The sequence below is a fragment of the Sinocyclocheilus rhinocerous genome, unplaced genomic scaffold, assembly GCF_001515625.1.
Source record: "Sinocyclocheilus rhinocerous isolate Xijiao unplaced genomic scaffold, SAMN03320098_v1.1 scaffold3972, whole genome shotgun sequence".
Classification (NCBI taxonomy): Eukaryota; Metazoa; Chordata; class Actinopteri; order Cypriniformes; family Cyprinidae; genus Sinocyclocheilus; species Sinocyclocheilus rhinocerous.
The window spans coordinates 49,628-67,558 of NW_015635644.1; the positions used below are offsets into that span (position 1 = coordinate 49,628).

Sequence of the window (17,931 nt, forward strand, 5' to 3'; positions counted from 1 at the left end):
AAAGTTTATTAGATTTAACAGATCACTTCCAGAACGCAGGCCAAAGAAAGACTTAGGCTAACTTAACCTTAGTGATGCAAACGTCTAGCGACACAAAATTAAAGCATGCTGAGATTGATTAGATGGTAAAAGTATACAAATACACACCAAAATTAAGCAGTCATGTCTTTTTAAATCTACACAAGTTGCGCTTACATTTTATGTAAAACGCACTAGACTGAATGATAAATGTGTGTTGTGATTTAATTTGAAAATAAATGTAGCTAATTTCTTTATATTATAGCCTATGTCTTTCATCTTATTTAACTATAATCATGATACCGTACATTTATTTTTAATGCTTCTGTAAAAGACTAACGGCCGCATAGCCTATACACTGCAGAGTTTAAGGAGAGACAATGGCACTTAACAGTAAAGTCATATCTAAATATGTTCTTTTCATTTATGAAGATTTAAGTATGTAGTTTATGCACATTTGTTCAAAACAGCCTGGCAGATTGTTCACAAGATGTAGGCAAAAGTTTGTATTGTATACAGGAAGGATGCGCGTTCTTATCATTCTTCTGTTGCGCTGCTTGTCTATTTCTCTTCAAAGCACCAACTTAAAATGCCTATTTTGGTTTGATTGCTTGTGTCACATGAGAAAATAAATAATTTTGCCTTACTGATGCAGTAGCCTATTTAATGCGGGTGCGGTTCAGGTCGCGGTCTTTATGTCAAACGGGTCGGGTACAGAATTAAATTGGTGCTGGCTGCTGTCGGATAACGGGTCGGGTGTTCTGTTGTGTACTGCGGATGCAGGTTTACCTAACAGGACCCGTGCATCTATGCTTGTAAATTGTTTATTTTTTTTTATTTTTCTTTATTTTTTTTTTTACTGACTGTTCACTTGCCTTTAATCAAGTTTGAACTTTCTCAGACTATAGTTTTTGCTGTGGTATATGAAGATGTACTTAAAGTGTATGGAAAGCAAAGTCACAATGATACAAAATGAGTGTCATTCATTTTTTTGTCATTCACATTGATGTTAAAATTACGTTTTCTGATTTGTGACATTACTTTTTAAGTAATGCTAAAACACTGCTGGTCACTTTCAGAAGTTCATGCTTTACAGTCATGTGGGCATCGGGTCGGTTCAGCTTGACCCGACATTATGAATGAGTCCTTATTGAGGCCTAAATCGGGTTGGGAATAAACAGCCCCCTTTTCAAAGTCACCCTGGCAGTTTCACTCGGCTGTGCTGTCCCAAGTTCCGCTGACACTTTTAGACAGCTGGGAGGGCTAAAGATAGCTCAGAAGAGAGGGATTTGGAGAAAGAGAGGAAGAGTATCCACATTGTGGTGAGCAGTGGGCCGAGCCGGAGGGTCTCGCACCTCTTAAAGGGAACGCGATCTGAGTTGAGCTCAGGTTCATTGCAGAAGGTATTGTTTATGCCCGCTGTGGAAAAGGTAATTCCAGGATGACGCACAAGTTTTTCATATTAGGAGAAGATCCTCCAACATGTTCTCTCTGCCAAAACCCATGTTTTGTTAGATTGTACTGGTATTAAGCCTGTGAGAGAACTTTTTTTTTTTTTTTTCCAGTTAATTCTTTTGAAGAGATTTTTAACAGAGTTAAGCCTAATACAGTTTTTAGCGAAAATAAATGGTACAAATCTGATATAATTTAGCCATACATTTTCTCGTCAAGAAAATAGCCGCAGAAGCTGGCTTGGCGTTAAACACAAACAAACAAATCATTGCCGAAGGTTGTTTCCTTGAGTAATCTGCTACTCCAGGACACCTCTTATATTCGTTTTGATTAATTCAGGGATCCCACAGTTACTGAAAACCTGGTATTAACCGTTTCAGGGGCTGGAACACTTTTAAATAACAAATTAGCCATGGACATTTTTAACCAATACAATTATAAACTAATAAATATTTGTAGATATTATTTATATGTATTTATTATTATTGTTTGTTTGTTTTTTGGTTGATGCCAATCCTGATATCTGGAGAGCAGAAGCACCCTAATGCCAATATATCAGTTTATTTAATTAAAATATAACTTATTGAAAACATAATAATATTTATAATTGATGCAAATTAAATATTAACTAAAACATATTTGTGAATAATATGTTTAATAGCAAAAATTTAAATTTAAATAGGAAATATTCATTATTAATAAATATTTGTTGTTTTTATTATTATTATTTGTTGATTTTGGTTGAATGTTTGATTGATTTGCTAATGCTTATCATGAATCCTGATCTTTTATATTATTTTACTAAAATATTATTTATTAAAATGTCTATTTTTATAATATAAATTAATAAATATATTTTAATATATGTCTTTCTGTCTTTTTTTTATACTAAGAATAATAGTTTGATCCCTCAACTAAGTCAATTATGGACTATTTTTATTTACTGTGTGTTTTTTTTCTCATTTAGAGTTCTGCCTGCTTCAGAAATAGACAAGCTTTTTTTTTAGTGTGCTTTGATGTGATGTTCAAATGCCCTTTATTCACTTGTCTTAAGAGACGAGTGGGTTCTTAAAAGTTATGAATTTGTTCAAATGTAAAAATGTTTCATTAAAACCAATATAGCATGCTAAATAAACTGTAAAAGGTGTACTCATTGTCTTCTGCTGTATAATACATGTTTCACGCAGTGCGGTGTACTGAGGTGGCTGTTTCCTGTTTTGTCTCCTTCCTTTTCTAGATAATCCAGTATCAAACGGTGCGCTATGACATCTTACCATTGTCACCCATTTCCAGAAACAGACTCAGTGAGTATTTCTTTTCTTCTCCTCAAGTTAAAAGTTACTGGTATGACAACAGAAAGCCCGATCTGAGTGTGAGTTGTCATTGAGACAGCTGTTTGATTAATCAACTTGCTGTGTTGTGTTTGTGTGCAGTGTTTTCATATGCTGACTTTCACTGAGTAACGCGAGTTTGTGTTTCTTTTCAGACACCGTGAAGCGAAAGATCTTAGTTTTAGATCTCGACGAGACGTTGATCCACTCGCATCACGATGGAGTTCTCAGACCTACAGTGCGGCCTGGGACACCGCCAGACTTCATCCTCAAAGTAAGACGAAATGTTTTTGAATAAGTTTTCCAAATTTGCAGTATTAAAAATGCATAGCTATCTATAAACAAAGGTTACCACGCTCATTGAAAACCAGGAAGAGTCAGTTATTATGATTCTAGGCCAGGGTAATTCTTGGAAATTTCTGTTTTTCTTTATGCTTAGCTCGAAAATATTTCATCAGCCAGCAGTTGCTCTCACAAAATAAATTAATTAATTAAAAATAATAATAACAATAACTATTGTTATGATTATTATAATTATTGTTAGTAGTGTGGTATTATTATATTAATAAATTGTATTAGTAAATTGTAAAAAGTTATTAGTATATTTTGATTTAAAATATGATAACACTAAAATACTATAACAATATTAAAATATAATAATAGATCAATAATAATAATAATAATAGTATTATTTTACTATTATATTATTACAATAGAATAACATTAATGTAAGTATCAAGTATTACTAATCTTATTATAGTTTTTTAATATGATATTTTTAATATAAATGCCAATATTAATAATAATAATAAAAATGTTGTTTATATTAAAATATAACTTTAAAATACTATAATAATATTAATACAATAATAGTAATTAATAATAATGGTAACACTTTACAATAAGGTCCCATTAGGTAACATGAACTGACAGTGAGTAATATTTTTGTTACATTATAACAAAACATTAGTTAATAAAAATGCAGCTGCTTGTTAATTGTTAGTTCATGCTCAGATCCATTACATAATATAAACAGATACAACTTCTGATTTTATTAATGTATTAGTAAATGCTGAAATGTACATTTACTAATAGTAATAAATGTTAACTAATGTAGTTAACTAATATTAACAAATGTAACCTTATTGAAAAGTGTTACCATAATAATAATAATAATGCATGATTATTATTATTATTATTATTAGCTATCAATTAACCATTTATTACCGTTTCATCCGTAGTTAAAAAAACCCCTCCAAATGTCTCGTTTCATTTTTCTCATATAAGCTGTTGTTGTTTTTCAGGTGGTAATAGACAAACACCTGGTCAGATTCTTTGTACATAAAAGGCCGCATGTGGACTTCTTCCTGGAGGTGGTCAGTCAGTGGTATGAGTTAGTAGTGTTCACTGCTAGTATGGAGATCTATGGTTCTGCAGTAGCTGATAAGCTGGATAACAACAAGGGATTCCTAAAAAGAAGATACTACAGACAGGTAACCGCTGAAACTCTTGACGTTTCATTTTGCATAAACATTTGCCATGAGCAGTATGGAAAAGGCCGAAAATCTGAAAGCATATACAGTATGTCTATAATATTTTCTCTTCTTTTTGTGTTGTCTTTATCTTGTGCAGCACTGTACGCTGGATTCAGGTAGTTATATTAAAGACCTGTCCGTTGTACATGACGACTTATCAAGTATAGTCATTCTTGACAACTCGCCGGGAGCATATCGCAGTCATCCAGGTAAAACTAGACCTGATTTCAGCAGCACGCTGTAGTGTGTAGAGCTGCTTTTGCAGGATTAAGGTGTGTGTGTGTGTGTGAGCGGTTGTCCAGCTGGTCTCTCTACATGATGTCTGTACTTCAGGCCATTTCTACGTTCAGCATCACAGCAATGTGAACCATAAGCAAACATCAAATTTAATATAGGATTTTTATTTATTATTTTTTATATTATATTATATTATATGTGACCCTGCACCACAAACCCAGTCTTAAGTGTCAATTTTTTTAAATTGAGATTTATACATCTCTGAATAAATAAGCTTTTCATTGATGTATGGTTTGTTAGGATAGGACAATATTTGGCCGAGATACAGATATTTGAAAATCTGGAATCTGAGGGTGCGAAAAAATCAAAATACTAAGAAAATCACCTTTAAAGTTGTCCAAATGAAGTTCTTAGCAATGCATATTACTAATCAAAAATTAAGTTTTGATATATTTACAGTAGCAAATTTACAAAATATCTTCATGGAACATAATCTTTACTTAATATCCTAATGATTTTTGGCATAAAAGAAAAATCAATAATTTTGACCCATACAATGTTTTTTTGGCTATTGCTAAAAACATACCCAAGCGACTTAAGACTGCTTTTGTGGTCCAGGGTCACTTATATTATATTATATTATATCATATCATATCATATCATATGTCATATCATATTATATTATAGACAACTTTACAGAATCCAAATAGTTTGGATGAAATCAAGCACCCTATTAATTTTACTCTGAAATGCATCACTTTATGGATTGTAATGTTGGCTTTAAAAGGATTGATCATACATGCATATAATGAATCTAATGTTGAGAACATCTGAACTTTAGGTTGCAACTACTTAAAGGGTCATGAAACTGATAATGGAGATCAATTTAGCGGCAAAAGTTTTGTTCTTCTGGTCAGTTCTCATCCTATTTTATTCTTGGCAGTAAATACATTTATCGTGATTGTCAGGGAGGACATAAAAGAATATGATCTTTGAAGAAGCTGAACGACAGATTTGAATAGTAATGAAATGTGGGTGTGGTGAACTGCAAAGTGGAGAGGGAAGAGGGGAGACACAGCACAACGATGGCTTCTGATCCAATCGGTTTTATTTTACGATCATTGATGTACAAGCATCAAAGGTTCCTCCAAATGCACACTGCAGTTCACTATTGCACGCAACAAACAAACAAACAGAGTTGGGTAGATTACTTGAAAATTGTAGTCCGTTACTGATTCCAAATTACATGACAAAAATTGTAGTTCGTAGCATAATCTATTACACATATCAGGTAATATAATCAGACTACTTTTAGATTACTTTTGCCCTAACTCGTTTATCACATTGATTTAAATAGGATCATCTTCTACCATATTGACATAAATATACAAAGAAAATATATTCCATTCGTTGTTATTAACAAAATGAACATTACATTCTGTCAAAGTTTCCCAAACTGAGCTTTGTGAAGAAACTGCGGGGGGTTCGTGAGTTTAATGAAAAGCTAATAATTTAGCACATCATAAAAATGTCAAATGAATTTTAAAATAACAATTAAAATAAAGCATTTACTAAAAAAGATCAAATATTTGTTTACCTGCATGTCATGTGATCACTAACCAGAGAACCGTGAACATGCAAATGTGTTACTTAATTATTAACTTATTACCTTAAAATCTCAGTGTTACTTCAAGTAAATATATTAGGTGAAAGAGATTCAGCTGACCAAAAAAAGTTTGGGAATGCCTGCATTACGTGTAAATAATGTGAATTTGTGCATTTTAGTGTGTTTGAAAGACTAAAGACAATAATACATGGTTAAATAACCTACTGAGTGATAATTAAAAAAGAAATTCATTAGTGTTCATCAGTAGTTGAGAAAACGCTTCTTAAAACTGAGCTGATTTTTGTAAATCCAGTGGTCAAATGCTGTGTAGCCACCTGACTAGTGACTGGTCTCTGTGTGAATGTCCACAAAACTGGAAGACTTTCTGAGAGTATATAAGTGTTTGTGTGAATATGTAATCATGTAATCAATGAAAAAGTAGTAGTCTGTAAACTGTAGTCTGATTACGAGTATTTTAAAATGTAATGTAATCTAATTACAAGTACTTAATTTGCCCTTCCACAAATTAAGGCCTTAAAAAGGTCTGAAATCAGAAGTCAGAAAGAGCTTTATTATGTATTAAAGTATGTTTACACACAGACACACACACACACACACACTCTCACTCTCTCTCTCACACACACACTCACTCTCTTACACAGTAGAGATGAAATATAACAGTAATATAAAAAAAAATTTAATAATGCAATATAATTGTTTTAATGAATGTACAGATACTGTATGCTATTTACAAGTGTGCAGTTTATGTAGTTTACAATTTTCAGATGCTATGTATAAATGTGTCAGTTATAATGGGCAATATAGCCTGCGGGAAAAAAACTGTTCTGGTGATCGGTGCTCTGTAGCGCCGGCCGGAGGGCAACAGTTGAAAGAGAGAGTGGACTGGATGTGAGGGGTCCAGAGTGATTTTCCTTAGCCCTTTTCCTCACTCTGGAGGTGTAAAGATCTTGGAGGTTGGGCAGGGGGAATCTTCTCAGCAGTCCTGACTGTCCGTCAGGGCAGAAAATCTTAAATTCATAAAGTTATGGCATTAAATGTTGCTTGCACTGCATTAAGCAGATATCTTGAAATATCTAAACCAAGATACATTTGCTTGAGATGGAAAAATGAAGATTTGTTTTTTGAGAAATTTAACACAATTTAAGTGAGTTTATGCATTAAACAAGAATGAAAACCTGTTTTGCCTTTGAATTGAGGTTTTCTGAGCCCATTCACAAATATTTGTTCTGGTTTTAATCTTAATTTCGATCAATTGCTCAGAAAACAGGACTTGTGTCATTTTGCATCCTTTAAGAATCTTTAGACTAAAAAAACCAAGACAAAAATACTGAGGAAGATCATCACGTCTTTGCAGTGTCATCAGAAGGTTTAAGTTATTTCCATCATATTTGCGCTTTTTTTATATGCTAATACAACTCGCTGTGCTTCCTAAACCTTTATATTTAGAGAATGGATTGACATATTTCCTCTATTTATTCCTTAAATTTTCTTTAATTGGGTTTTAAAAAGGTCTAGAAAAAGTCTTAAATTTACCTTCATAAAACCTGCAGTAACCTTTAATATATGAACGCACTGTTGAATACATTTTGAGACTGTTATTTTGTGGTGTTTAGAGCAGTTACACTCACAGTATGGATGGATCGCATGTGTCAGAGACTCAAGGTCTGTCGAAGAGAAGATTTTAAACCAAAGATGCAATAAAATAGCACGAACAAGCTAAAAATCAACCAGCTTTCCCCTACAATTTAAAATTAAGGGATGTTAATACTAGGTATGTTTACACATGCACTAGTTTTCATCAGTCAGAATGAATCTAATCTGATTTCAGATTCTGAAAGTTCTGTTTATATGCAGCCTTGCAATCTGATTCACATTTGTTTTCATATTCAAAACAAAATCGCAGCGCTTGTGTAGCGCCCAGTCGCCGCGTTCAGAACTGGAGAAAGACACTGTGATCAGAATCAGAATTGGCTTTATTCGCCAAGAATTTGTTGTGGTTTTTAGGAGCTCTTGGTATCTTCAAAGCTGTTTTTTTAGGAGATCGTCATAATGTCACCAGAACTACTGTGAACATAATGCCTCGGCATGGCTAAAAAAAGAAAAGGAAAAAAAGGCTGACATGTATGTCAAAAGAGCTTTTTGAGCAAATATTTATGAACTTTCCAGTGGATGAGACTGAATATTTACTTAGACATGAGGCATAAGTAAACACACATATGTTCGTATGATGCAAAACCTATGTAAACATACGGATCACGTTACTGCGCAAGGTTGTTATTTCTTTTTAATCTAACTGAGAATATAGTTGATCGTTTCTGTTGATTATTCCAGGTCTACACCATTTTAATTCAGTCAGCAGTTTGATTGAGGTATTAACATGAAGGCTTTTCAATCCGATTAAGCCATCATTAAATGTAAACGTAGCTATTGTCTTCTACAATGTGCAACACAAGAAAACTTAGTTTAGTATTTCATGACCCTTTAAGTAAATGACCACAGAGAAAAAGTGTTTAGCAGTTTAGAAGAACTGATCAATACATGATTAGCTCTGTCTTGGATAATACACATTATTTTTGTGATGATTATTTGTCACTATTAGTCACAAATTTATGGATTTAGATTTATAATAGTCAACTGTAAGATTTATGTAGTTAACGGAGAAACGTTTTTTCTCCCCTAGAATGTGTTTGTTTTGAATATGTATGGAAGTCTGTTTCCGCCACTGAATAAAAAAATATAAAAGATTATTAGAATTGCATATAAAGTTGCAATTGAGTTATAAAGTCAGAATGTACATTTTTTTTGTCTTCATAACAAAATTTCAAGAAAAAGAGAATTTCAAGAAAAAGTCAAAATTGCAAGATATAAACTAATAGAAAAAAACATCAGAATTAAGCGATATAATTGCAATTGTGAGAAAAAGTCAGAAGTGCGAGTTTATATCTCACAATTCTGATTTTATTTCTCACAATTGAAATTAATCAAAGTATTTTCAAGAAGCTAGAGAATGTATTGACGTATTTTGTTCTTGATTTATTCCTTACGTTGTCTTTAATTGCTTTTAAAAAAAGGTCTCGAAAAAGTCTTCAATTTACCTTCATAAAACCCGCACCGTTGCATTTTAAATCCATTTTGAGAATTATTTTATTACTGTTTTGCTTTATTTTTATTTGAGACTTTTATTATTTTTATTATTAAAAAGTCTGAATTGCGAGTTTATATCATGCAATTCTGAGGGAAAAAGTCACAATTGCGAGACTTAAGGCCCGTTCACACAAAGCACGATAACGATAAAGATAGTTCTAAAAATCGTTCTCAATATTAAAGAATAGCATAGTTCACACCACAACGATAACGATACAGAGGAACGATATCGTTGGGATCACTTTCAAAATGATTTTTTTTCCAGCTGATGAACGATAAAACACTGACAGCCAATCAGAATCCATCCTGCTGTAACGAGCTCAAGAATTTAAAGCGGCAGACGCATGTGCGCTTAGAATAAACAGACGATATCGTTCGCTGGTGTGGACGCTAATATCGTAATAACGGGGCTTTAAACTTGCAATTGCAAGAAAAAAAGTCCGAATTGTGTGAGAATAATTAGCATTTTTTAAATTTTGTTTTATTCTGTGGAAGAAAGTGGCTTCCATAAATACGTGATTATTTGTAACACTTTTTTTTCCCTGTTTTTTTTTGCCCATAGATAATGCAATACCTATAAAGTCATGGTTTAGTGACCCCAGTGACACAGCACTTCTTAACCTGCTGCCCATGCTGGATGCACTACGGTAAAGATCTAGAGCATTCAAAACATGCAAAAATTATTTTTACTTGAACTCCACTTCACTGTGTGTTCCCTTTTCAGATTCACGGCAGATGTACGATCCGTCCTGAGCAGAAATCTCCACCAGCATCGACTCTGGTGATCATCCGACCAAGGGCTTTCTTCAAGTCCGCTCTTCTTTTTGCTTTTTGTTTTTTTCCAACTGCTTCCTTCTGACTGTTCGTTCTCCCTCGACTCGTCGCCTCCCGGAAACGGCCTTACGTGAGGGCCATCGGGAGGAGAGTCTGTCCCGAACTCAAAGGGGATGGAAAAGGCAAACTTTAGGATGTTTCGGGAAGCTTTTTTTTTTTTTTTATCCCTACGGTTTTTTTTTTTGTCCCTTCTTCAAAATGGAGCCTCTGCCTTACAGCTCTACCTATGCTGATTGTGTGAGTGAGTTATGTTTGTGGTATGCGTGTATGAGGACATCTGCTGTTTTTCTTTTTAAATATGTGAAGATATTTGAGGCAAGAAAAAAAACAGACCTTTTCGTGACTTGCGTCTTCAATCCCAGCTTGGGACGTCATACCTCACTTCTAAAGGTGGTGCGAATGGAGATCTGCTCAGAACTGGCCAGCAGCACTCTGCACATCCAATAGAGTTCACTGGAAAACTGCTAATGACACGGATTATGACAGACTGGTAGATTTCAGGGTTATCATGGTAGAGTTATATATGCTATAATTGAGGTACTGTCTCTGAAGACATGGGGTTTTAATGACTTCTGTATGGTAGGCCTGTTCAAATTCGGATCATGGAGATAAATTCTGCAGCAGATTCTTAAGTTTTTTGGCAGTAAATGAATTGGTCATGATTATCAGGGAGGATGTAATAGAATACGAGCTTTGAAGAAGCTGAACGACAGATTTTAAGCCTTTCTGCGCTAATTGTTCTCTACAGAGAATGTATGTGGTTGGTTGTGAAATCCTACCACTTGGATGCCTTTTTACAAATGTGTTTTTGTTTGTTTTTTCCTGAAAATGTAATAATGGCAAGACTTGAATTTATAGAACTTCATTGTGTTGAAGAGATGACTGAGCAACAGACACCTTTTTTTTGTACTCAAGGCCATGTTGGTTTCTCTGTGCACCTGTCAGATAATGTCAGTTCTATTCTCATCGGTCTAACACTTGTGAAGTCTCAAGGCAGCTTCCTGGGACACAAGTCCGTAGACCTGTGCACGTTACTAATAAAAACGTGTTACTATCCTATACTATGGGTTCAGTTTTCATTTACGCTCTCATTAATAGTTTAAGGGAACAGTTGCAGAAAACCATTTCTAATGCAAAATTTTCTCTAAGCAACAAATATTTTCTACCCTCCAGATGCATAAAAAAAAAAAAGGTTTTTACGTAAAAAAACAACAACATTATATATATATAAACTTGATTAAGTTTAGTTTGAATTGAGCTCAAAACAAAAATAACCAATAATTGGTGGGGTAAGAAAAATATATTTAGAAATCCTATCTTAAACACGTTTTGTTCATCTTGTTTTACAGGAGTTTACATATACTGGACAACACTATATATATATATATCACGTTATGAGAGATAAGTAATGTTTTATTAGAACAAAGTACACAAGAGTATACCAAAATATAAAAGTTTTAACACAAAAAGAGTGCACATAACCTAAATTATCACATTTTCTCCAGTGTTATTTTAGTATGAATGAAATTCGTTTTATATCATTTCGTTTTTATTTTAATTTTGTGTTTTCGTCATTTTAATTAGTTTTCTTATGTTTATTTATCTATCAATTTCAGTTTTTGTTATTTTAGTACAAGTTAAACCAAATGAGAAATGTATTTTTAATATTTTATTTCAGTTAACATTTATTTAATATCAAGTTTTAGTGAACTATAATAACCCTGATTTGCTCCTAATAATAAAAACAGCTCTGCGTCACTTTGGATACCGGAAGTGAAGGGAGACGGTCATATGACTGACCGGAGCACCGCTTGTATATCTGTATACGCGAAAAAGTAGTTCCTTCCTCACATAACGAGATATCAGAAACGTCTTTAGTAACCATCGATCACCTTTAATAGGCTTTGTATCAAATGTTTCAAATAATTTTTCTGCATGTGTGATTCTCTGGAAAATGTGGTTTTGTGTTGACAAAAATAATGTAAATGTAGTGCGTCCGTATTAATGCGCAGACGGGGAAGCTCAGCAGCTGCGTGTGAAGCGCTCGGTAACACCTCTGACACATCTGTGTGTGTGAGTGAGTGTGTTTAAAAGACTAACTTACTCTTCCTTTAACAACCATGAAGTTTCAATACAAAGAAGAGCATCCTTTTGAGAAGAGGCGATCGGAGGGAGAGAAAATCAGGAAGAAATATCCAGACAGGGTTCCTGTAAGTCGGTTTGATGTGTGTAAACAGAAGCTAGCGTTAGCGTTATGAGAAGCAAAACAAACAAGTAAAACGTGAAAGGCGTGATGTTTCTACGTGATTTAAACGATTCGTCCGTCATAAAAAAAAATTAATCATGTGTTCATTCGCTCTTTGTAAGCATAAGTTACACGAACGTAAACATGTTTAGCTTTAGCAGCGTATGAAGGGCGAAACTGCTGAAGGCCTTGTTGATCTCAGCGTCTTTATTATTATTTAAATAAAGTGTCTGTTCGCGTTATGCACGTTTGAAATCACTCTTTTCAAATCAAATCTGCACGAACAGATAAATACTCGTTAAGGTGGTTTGTGTTTTGTCTGCTTTAATCCTCAAGGCTTTATGGACAGATTGACCTCCTGTAGTGTACAGATGTGTGGATGGTCGTATTTAAATTGTATTTGTGAGGTAAAATAATACATTTAGGACCATGTTGAAGTAGTGGTTCCTAAAATAGCCTCGATGTCCTTCAGTCAACATGTTCACATCCACAAGTTTGGCTTTGCTTACCATATAAACATCCAAACCAGTAAAACAACAAAACAAGCAATCCTCTAACAATTAAATATTGCAGTATTTTTCTTTCTTTCTCCTGTTTGAACCTGTTACTACCAAAAGAAGGTTATTTATAAGATGCTTTGTGGCATATACAATTTATGACATTCAGTTGAATTATTTGAAACACTCATTTTTTTTTACAAATAAGATTTGAAGAATTCACATTTCTCTGAGACATTATGTTAATTTTGGTAGCAATGGACGTTTTACATATGAGGAAAAACAAAACATGAATATATTTCCGAGAAGCAATATAGTCTTAAATAGTCTTGGGTCTTAAGTGTTTTATCTTGTTCCTCATCTGCAGCCTAATTATCAAAAATAGCACAGCTGCTCTCAGATCCTCTTTGCTCTGAGTCAAAAAAATCACCCTTTGTGGGCTCGAAATATGAAAGAAATGAGTGAAATTAATTGAAAGTAAACCAGCAGTTTATATCAGTTTCACCTAAGGCTAGATTAGGGGAATAGTTCACCCAAAAATGAAAATTTGCTGAAAATGTACTCGCCCTCAGGCAATCCAAGATATAGATGAAGTGATTAAGCATTGCATCACTTGCTCACCAGTGGATCCTCTGCAGTGAATGGGTGCCGTCAGAATGAGAGTCCAAACAGCTGATAAAAACATCACAATAATCCACACCACTCCAGTCCATCAATTAACATCTTGTGAAGAGAAAAGATGCATGTTTGTAAGAAACAAATCCATCGTTTTAACTTTAAATCATCGCTCCTCGCCAAAATCCATAATAACGCTTCCTCAAGTGATAAAGTCCATCTCCTGTTGTCCTCTCACATCAAAATCCACCCACATACTGTTTGTTTTTCACTTGTAAACAGTGGTTGATCTGTGCAGATTTCTCTCCCGATGCAGACAAGAGAAGCTTTCACTGGAGGAGACAATATTATGGATAGAGGACTCATATTTTAGCCAAAAGCTATGATTTGAAGTTAAAAACCAAAAATCTGCATGTTTGTAAGAAACAAATCCATCGTTTTAACTTTAAATCATCGCTCCTCGCCAAAATCCATAATAACGCTTCCTCAAGTGATAAAGTCCATCTCCTGTTGTCCTCTCACATCAAAATCCACCCACATACTGTTTGTTTTTCACTTGTAAACAGTGGTTGATCTGTGCAGATTTCTCTCCCGATGCAGACAAGAGAAGCTTTCACCGGAGGAGACAATATTATGGATAGAGGACTCATATTTTAGCCAAAAGCTATGATTTGAAGTTAAAAACATCTTGGTGGATTTGTTTCTTATAAACACAGTTTTTCTCTTCACAAGATGTTAGATGCACTGGAGTGGTGTGGATTATTGTGATGTTTTTATCAGCTGTTTGGACTCTCATTCTGACGGCACCCATTCACTGCAGAGCATCCACTGGTGAGCAAGTGAAGCAATGCTACATTTCTGATGAAGAAACAAACTCATCTATATCTTGGATGGCCTGAGGGTGAGTACATTGTCAGCTGATTTTCATTTTTGGGTGGACTCTTGCTTTACCTGTACACTATAATTTCTACACTTAAAAGTGTTTGTTTGATTCTGTACTAGGTAATTGTGGAAAAAGCTCCTAAAGCCAGAATAGGGGACCTAGACAAGAAGAAATACCTGGTCCCCTCTGACCTGACGGGTAAGTGCTTTTTTACGTTTCTAAAGATGTTTTAATGATGTTCATTTACAATCAGAAGATCAAATGCTGTCAAAAGAAGATACGTTTTTGTTGTTTTGTAGGGAGCATTTTTATGTTGGCGTAGTAAAACAACATATTAAAGAACTGTAATTTTTTTTAGTGGGCCAGTTTTACTTTCTCATCCGCAAGCGAATCCACCTGAGAGCCGAGGATGCTCTCTTCTTCTTCGTAAACAACGTCATTCCCCCGACCTCCGCCACCATGGGCCAGCTGTACCAGGTATCTCTCGCTCTTTCTTTCACTCTGATTGGTTTGTCAGTATCAAAGTTAGTGCTGGGCGGTATACCGGTTCATACCGAATACCGGTGTTTATTTTTGTTATGATATGAATTTTTAAAATACCGCAATACCGGTGTATGTCGCTTAAACAACGTTCGGAACGCGACACTGTTTGAAAGAAGTCCCTTTTCACTGTTGCACTGCGGTGAGGGAACAGCTGTATGTGTTACTAAGCATGAAAGTTCCGAAACTGAAGCTGTAGAACTAATAGAACATGATGACACAGAACCGGTATAATTTAGAAAAATACCGTCATGTACCGTGAAACCGGTATAATTTAGAAAAATACCGTGATATAAATTTTTGGTCGTACCGTCCAGCACTAATCAAAGTCATTTTGTTCCTCTTGTAATTACACTTTCTCACACACAGGAACATCACGAAGAAGATTTCTTCCTTTACATCGCCTACAGTGACGAGAGTGTGTATGGAGAATAGAGCCAAAGGGAAACGACCCTCATCTCCTCTCTTTCTTCCTTTTAAAACAATATATAGACGTCATGCTGGCAGCCTAGCGCTCTCGGAACTGAAGTATCAGATGCACTTTTGCTTTCAATTTAACATATCTCCTTTGTGTTTTTATCATTCGGCCTGACATTCAATTCTGATGTTTATTAAGAATTTACTAAGAAGCAGTTTTTTATTTTTCACGGGTCTTGCAAAGCTCTAATGCTGTGGACATGTCACTGATACTGTTACAATTCGAATTGATTTCCGCTTATATGCAGCTGTGTGTCCATTTATAATATTTAGACCTTTCCTAGTCAAGCTCATGTCAAATGTTTCTGACCATAAATGAGCGTTTGCTCTTCTAGATGGTTTCTAACTAGCATGTGCAGTCCAGCACTCGCTGGTCAGTCAGTCGAGAAATGGGACTAAAGTGTATTCTGTTATCAGCTAAGTCTAATATGCTGTTGTTACCTTGGTTTTCTTTTATTATTGTACCTAAATGAATGTAGATGGTAGATTTATTTTAAGTTGTAAATCGAAAGTGCAAGTTTTATTTGCAGTTTTGTATTGTTTTGTTTTTTAATCTTGGTATTCAGTTGTATTTCTGGTACCCCTGACAATAACCATATAAACCAAATGCACACCAATTTTGTCTGTTGTCATTTTATCTCACATCTGGTGAAATAAACTGCTATATTTAATATGGAAGCTCAGATGGAAACAGCTGTGCAATAATATTCATATAATTGCACTAATGTCAGCAGCAATAGTGTCCACAATCATAGAATCCTCCTAATTTCCTTCTGGATTCTCAATTTCATTTAACAGCTTTGACTCAACTGTGAGAATATATATATTTTTTTTTGGTGAAATACACAAATACATCATTCATGTATATATATATATATATATATATACACACACACACACACAATATGTGTTTAGTTTTTATTTTAAATGCAATGTTGATAGTGTGACAAAGTAGTGTAAACTACAAATGAGGTACAGAACTACGACTCCCATGTTTTGTCTAATCTAATTTCCGGTTATTGGCTGTTTCAAAATAAAAGTCTGATTCGTTACTTTGAGAATCTTTTCATCTGTTTAACCGGTTCACGAATATGACTGAATGAATTGTTCTTGAATAACATTTCTTTTAGTCAAATATTCGGTCATGCATAATATTCGATCATAAAGAGTAGTTAATAAATAACATCTTAAAACGACCTATGTTCATGCAAAGATATTTTAAATTAATTCTAGTAATATTTAAGGTGAATTAAAATTATATTTAGGCTTAACAAGACTTTATTTTATGAGCTGAAAATGACAACACGTGAAATTTCAATAATTACAATAAATACAAATTAACTTAGGGCAGAATGTCATGGACCACGTGATGACGGCATTACGTCGTGGCGTAAAAGAATCACTGAGTTGTGTTTGAACCGTTCGAATGAACCGAATCGCTGAAATGATCTAGACTTCCACGATGCCATGGAAACCCGACGCTTTCCTGGATTGACCATGTTATGAATGATCTCGAGAAAATAAGACACAGCATGCCTCACAAAGCAGTTAAAGTGGTCGTTGAACTCCACCTGAGGGCGGTGAGGAATTATTGATCATTATTATGCTTAGTGAGATCAACTGAACTGTGACTAAACAGGAACTAATTAATGCTGAACCAAATGAACAGACTCAGTATATCGGCCATATGCAGTGCAGACTGTTGTGTGTCATTCTGTTAGCTGGGAATATGGAGTTTAATCATATCTGAATTTTAGATAACCTGTCCAGGGGTGCATCTGCCATCCAAAGATGATGTTTACATCAGTGTGAGTCTAATGAATAAATACAGGAAGTCGGAATGTCTTCCTGCAGTGTTTCCATTACTGATCCGGGAGAAAATCAGGTTTGAAAAGGTGGAGTGATTTTATTATTCTGTCTATTTTAAATAAAGTTTTAAAAAGCCCTCTCACTGTTTTACAAACTCTCATCTTTCTCTCTCTCTTGTAGATACTGAATTATGCCACCGATCCTGCAGCAATAGCTGAATTCCTGCAGTGTGAGATGCTGCTTTTTTCTTCTTTCTCCTCCTCTTGTTCTCCTATGTAATAATAAAAATGTACTTGCGTAGTTAAGGAACATCAGGAAAGCCTGCTCTCTTTAAGTACACTTAAGTGGCCTTTTATTTATTACATTATCTGCAAGTACATTTTTTAAAGAATACACTTTTAAAGGGGTCATATGATGCGATTTCAAATTTTCCTTTCTCTTTGGAGTGTTACAAGCTGTTCGTGCATAGATAAGATCTGTAAAGTTGCAAAGACTAAAGTCTCAAATCCAAAGAGATATTCTTTTATAAAAGTTAAGAGTTAGCCACACCTACCTAAAACGGCTCGTTCTAACACGCCCCCAAATATCTACGTCACGATGTGGGAAGATTTGCATAACACCTCCCAAATGTTCACGCAAAGAAAGAAGGCGTAACTTTTATTCTCGCTGTAGTATTGTTGTTGCCGC

General features: G+C 34.5%; 3 protein-coding genes across 4 annotated transcripts in view; all 3 read left to right on the top strand.

Annotated features, from left to right (window-relative positions):
* Nucleotides 1–11,220, top strand: part of LOC107747382 (CTD nuclear envelope phosphatase 1A-like) — a 14,001-nt gene extending 2,781 nt beyond the window's left edge. The window contains exons 4-9 of the mRNA XM_016561846.1: nucleotides 2,708–2,774; nucleotides 2,957–3,075; nucleotides 4,106–4,294; nucleotides 4,434–4,545; nucleotides 9,907–9,991; nucleotides 10,069–11,220. Coding sequence (XP_016417332.1) covers nucleotides 2,708–2,774; nucleotides 2,957–3,075; nucleotides 4,106–4,294; nucleotides 4,434–4,545; nucleotides 9,907–9,991; nucleotides 10,069–10,129 — 633 coding nt within the window. The 3' untranslated portion in view covers nucleotides 10,130–11,220. The remainder of the gene's footprint in view (nucleotides 1–2,707; nucleotides 2,775–2,956; nucleotides 3,076–4,105; nucleotides 4,295–4,433; nucleotides 4,546–9,906; nucleotides 9,992–10,068) is intronic.
* Nucleotides 11,221–12,176: 956 nt separating this feature from the next.
* On the top strand, nucleotides 12,177–16,052 carry LOC107747383 (gamma-aminobutyric acid receptor-associated protein). Its single transcript, XM_016561847.1, has 4 exons — nucleotides 12,177–12,388; nucleotides 14,538–14,616; nucleotides 14,777–14,895; nucleotides 15,328–16,052. The coding sequence occupies exons 1-4, from the start codon at nucleotides 12,299–12,301 to the stop codon at nucleotides 15,391–15,393; spliced, it is 354 nt and encodes a 117-aa protein (XP_016417333.1). The 5' UTR covers nucleotides 12,177–12,298; the 3' UTR covers nucleotides 15,394–16,052.
* A 627-nt stretch (nucleotides 16,053–16,679) lies between these two features.
* The window catches only part of spata6l (spermatogenesis associated 6-like), a 10,436-nt gene continuing 9,184 nt past the window's right edge, over nucleotides 16,680–17,931 (top strand). The window contains exons 1-3 of one of the 2 annotated variants that reach the window (XM_016561850.1): nucleotides 16,680–17,015; nucleotides 17,193–17,330; nucleotides 17,425–17,473. In XM_016561850.1, the coding sequence (XP_016417336.1) occupies nucleotides 16,938–17,015; nucleotides 17,193–17,330; nucleotides 17,425–17,473 (265 nt within the window). In that variant the 5' untranslated portion in view covers nucleotides 16,680–16,937. The remainder of the gene's footprint in view (nucleotides 17,016–17,192; nucleotides 17,331–17,424; nucleotides 17,474–17,931) is intronic. The other variant, XM_016561848.1, reaches the window with a different exon arrangement.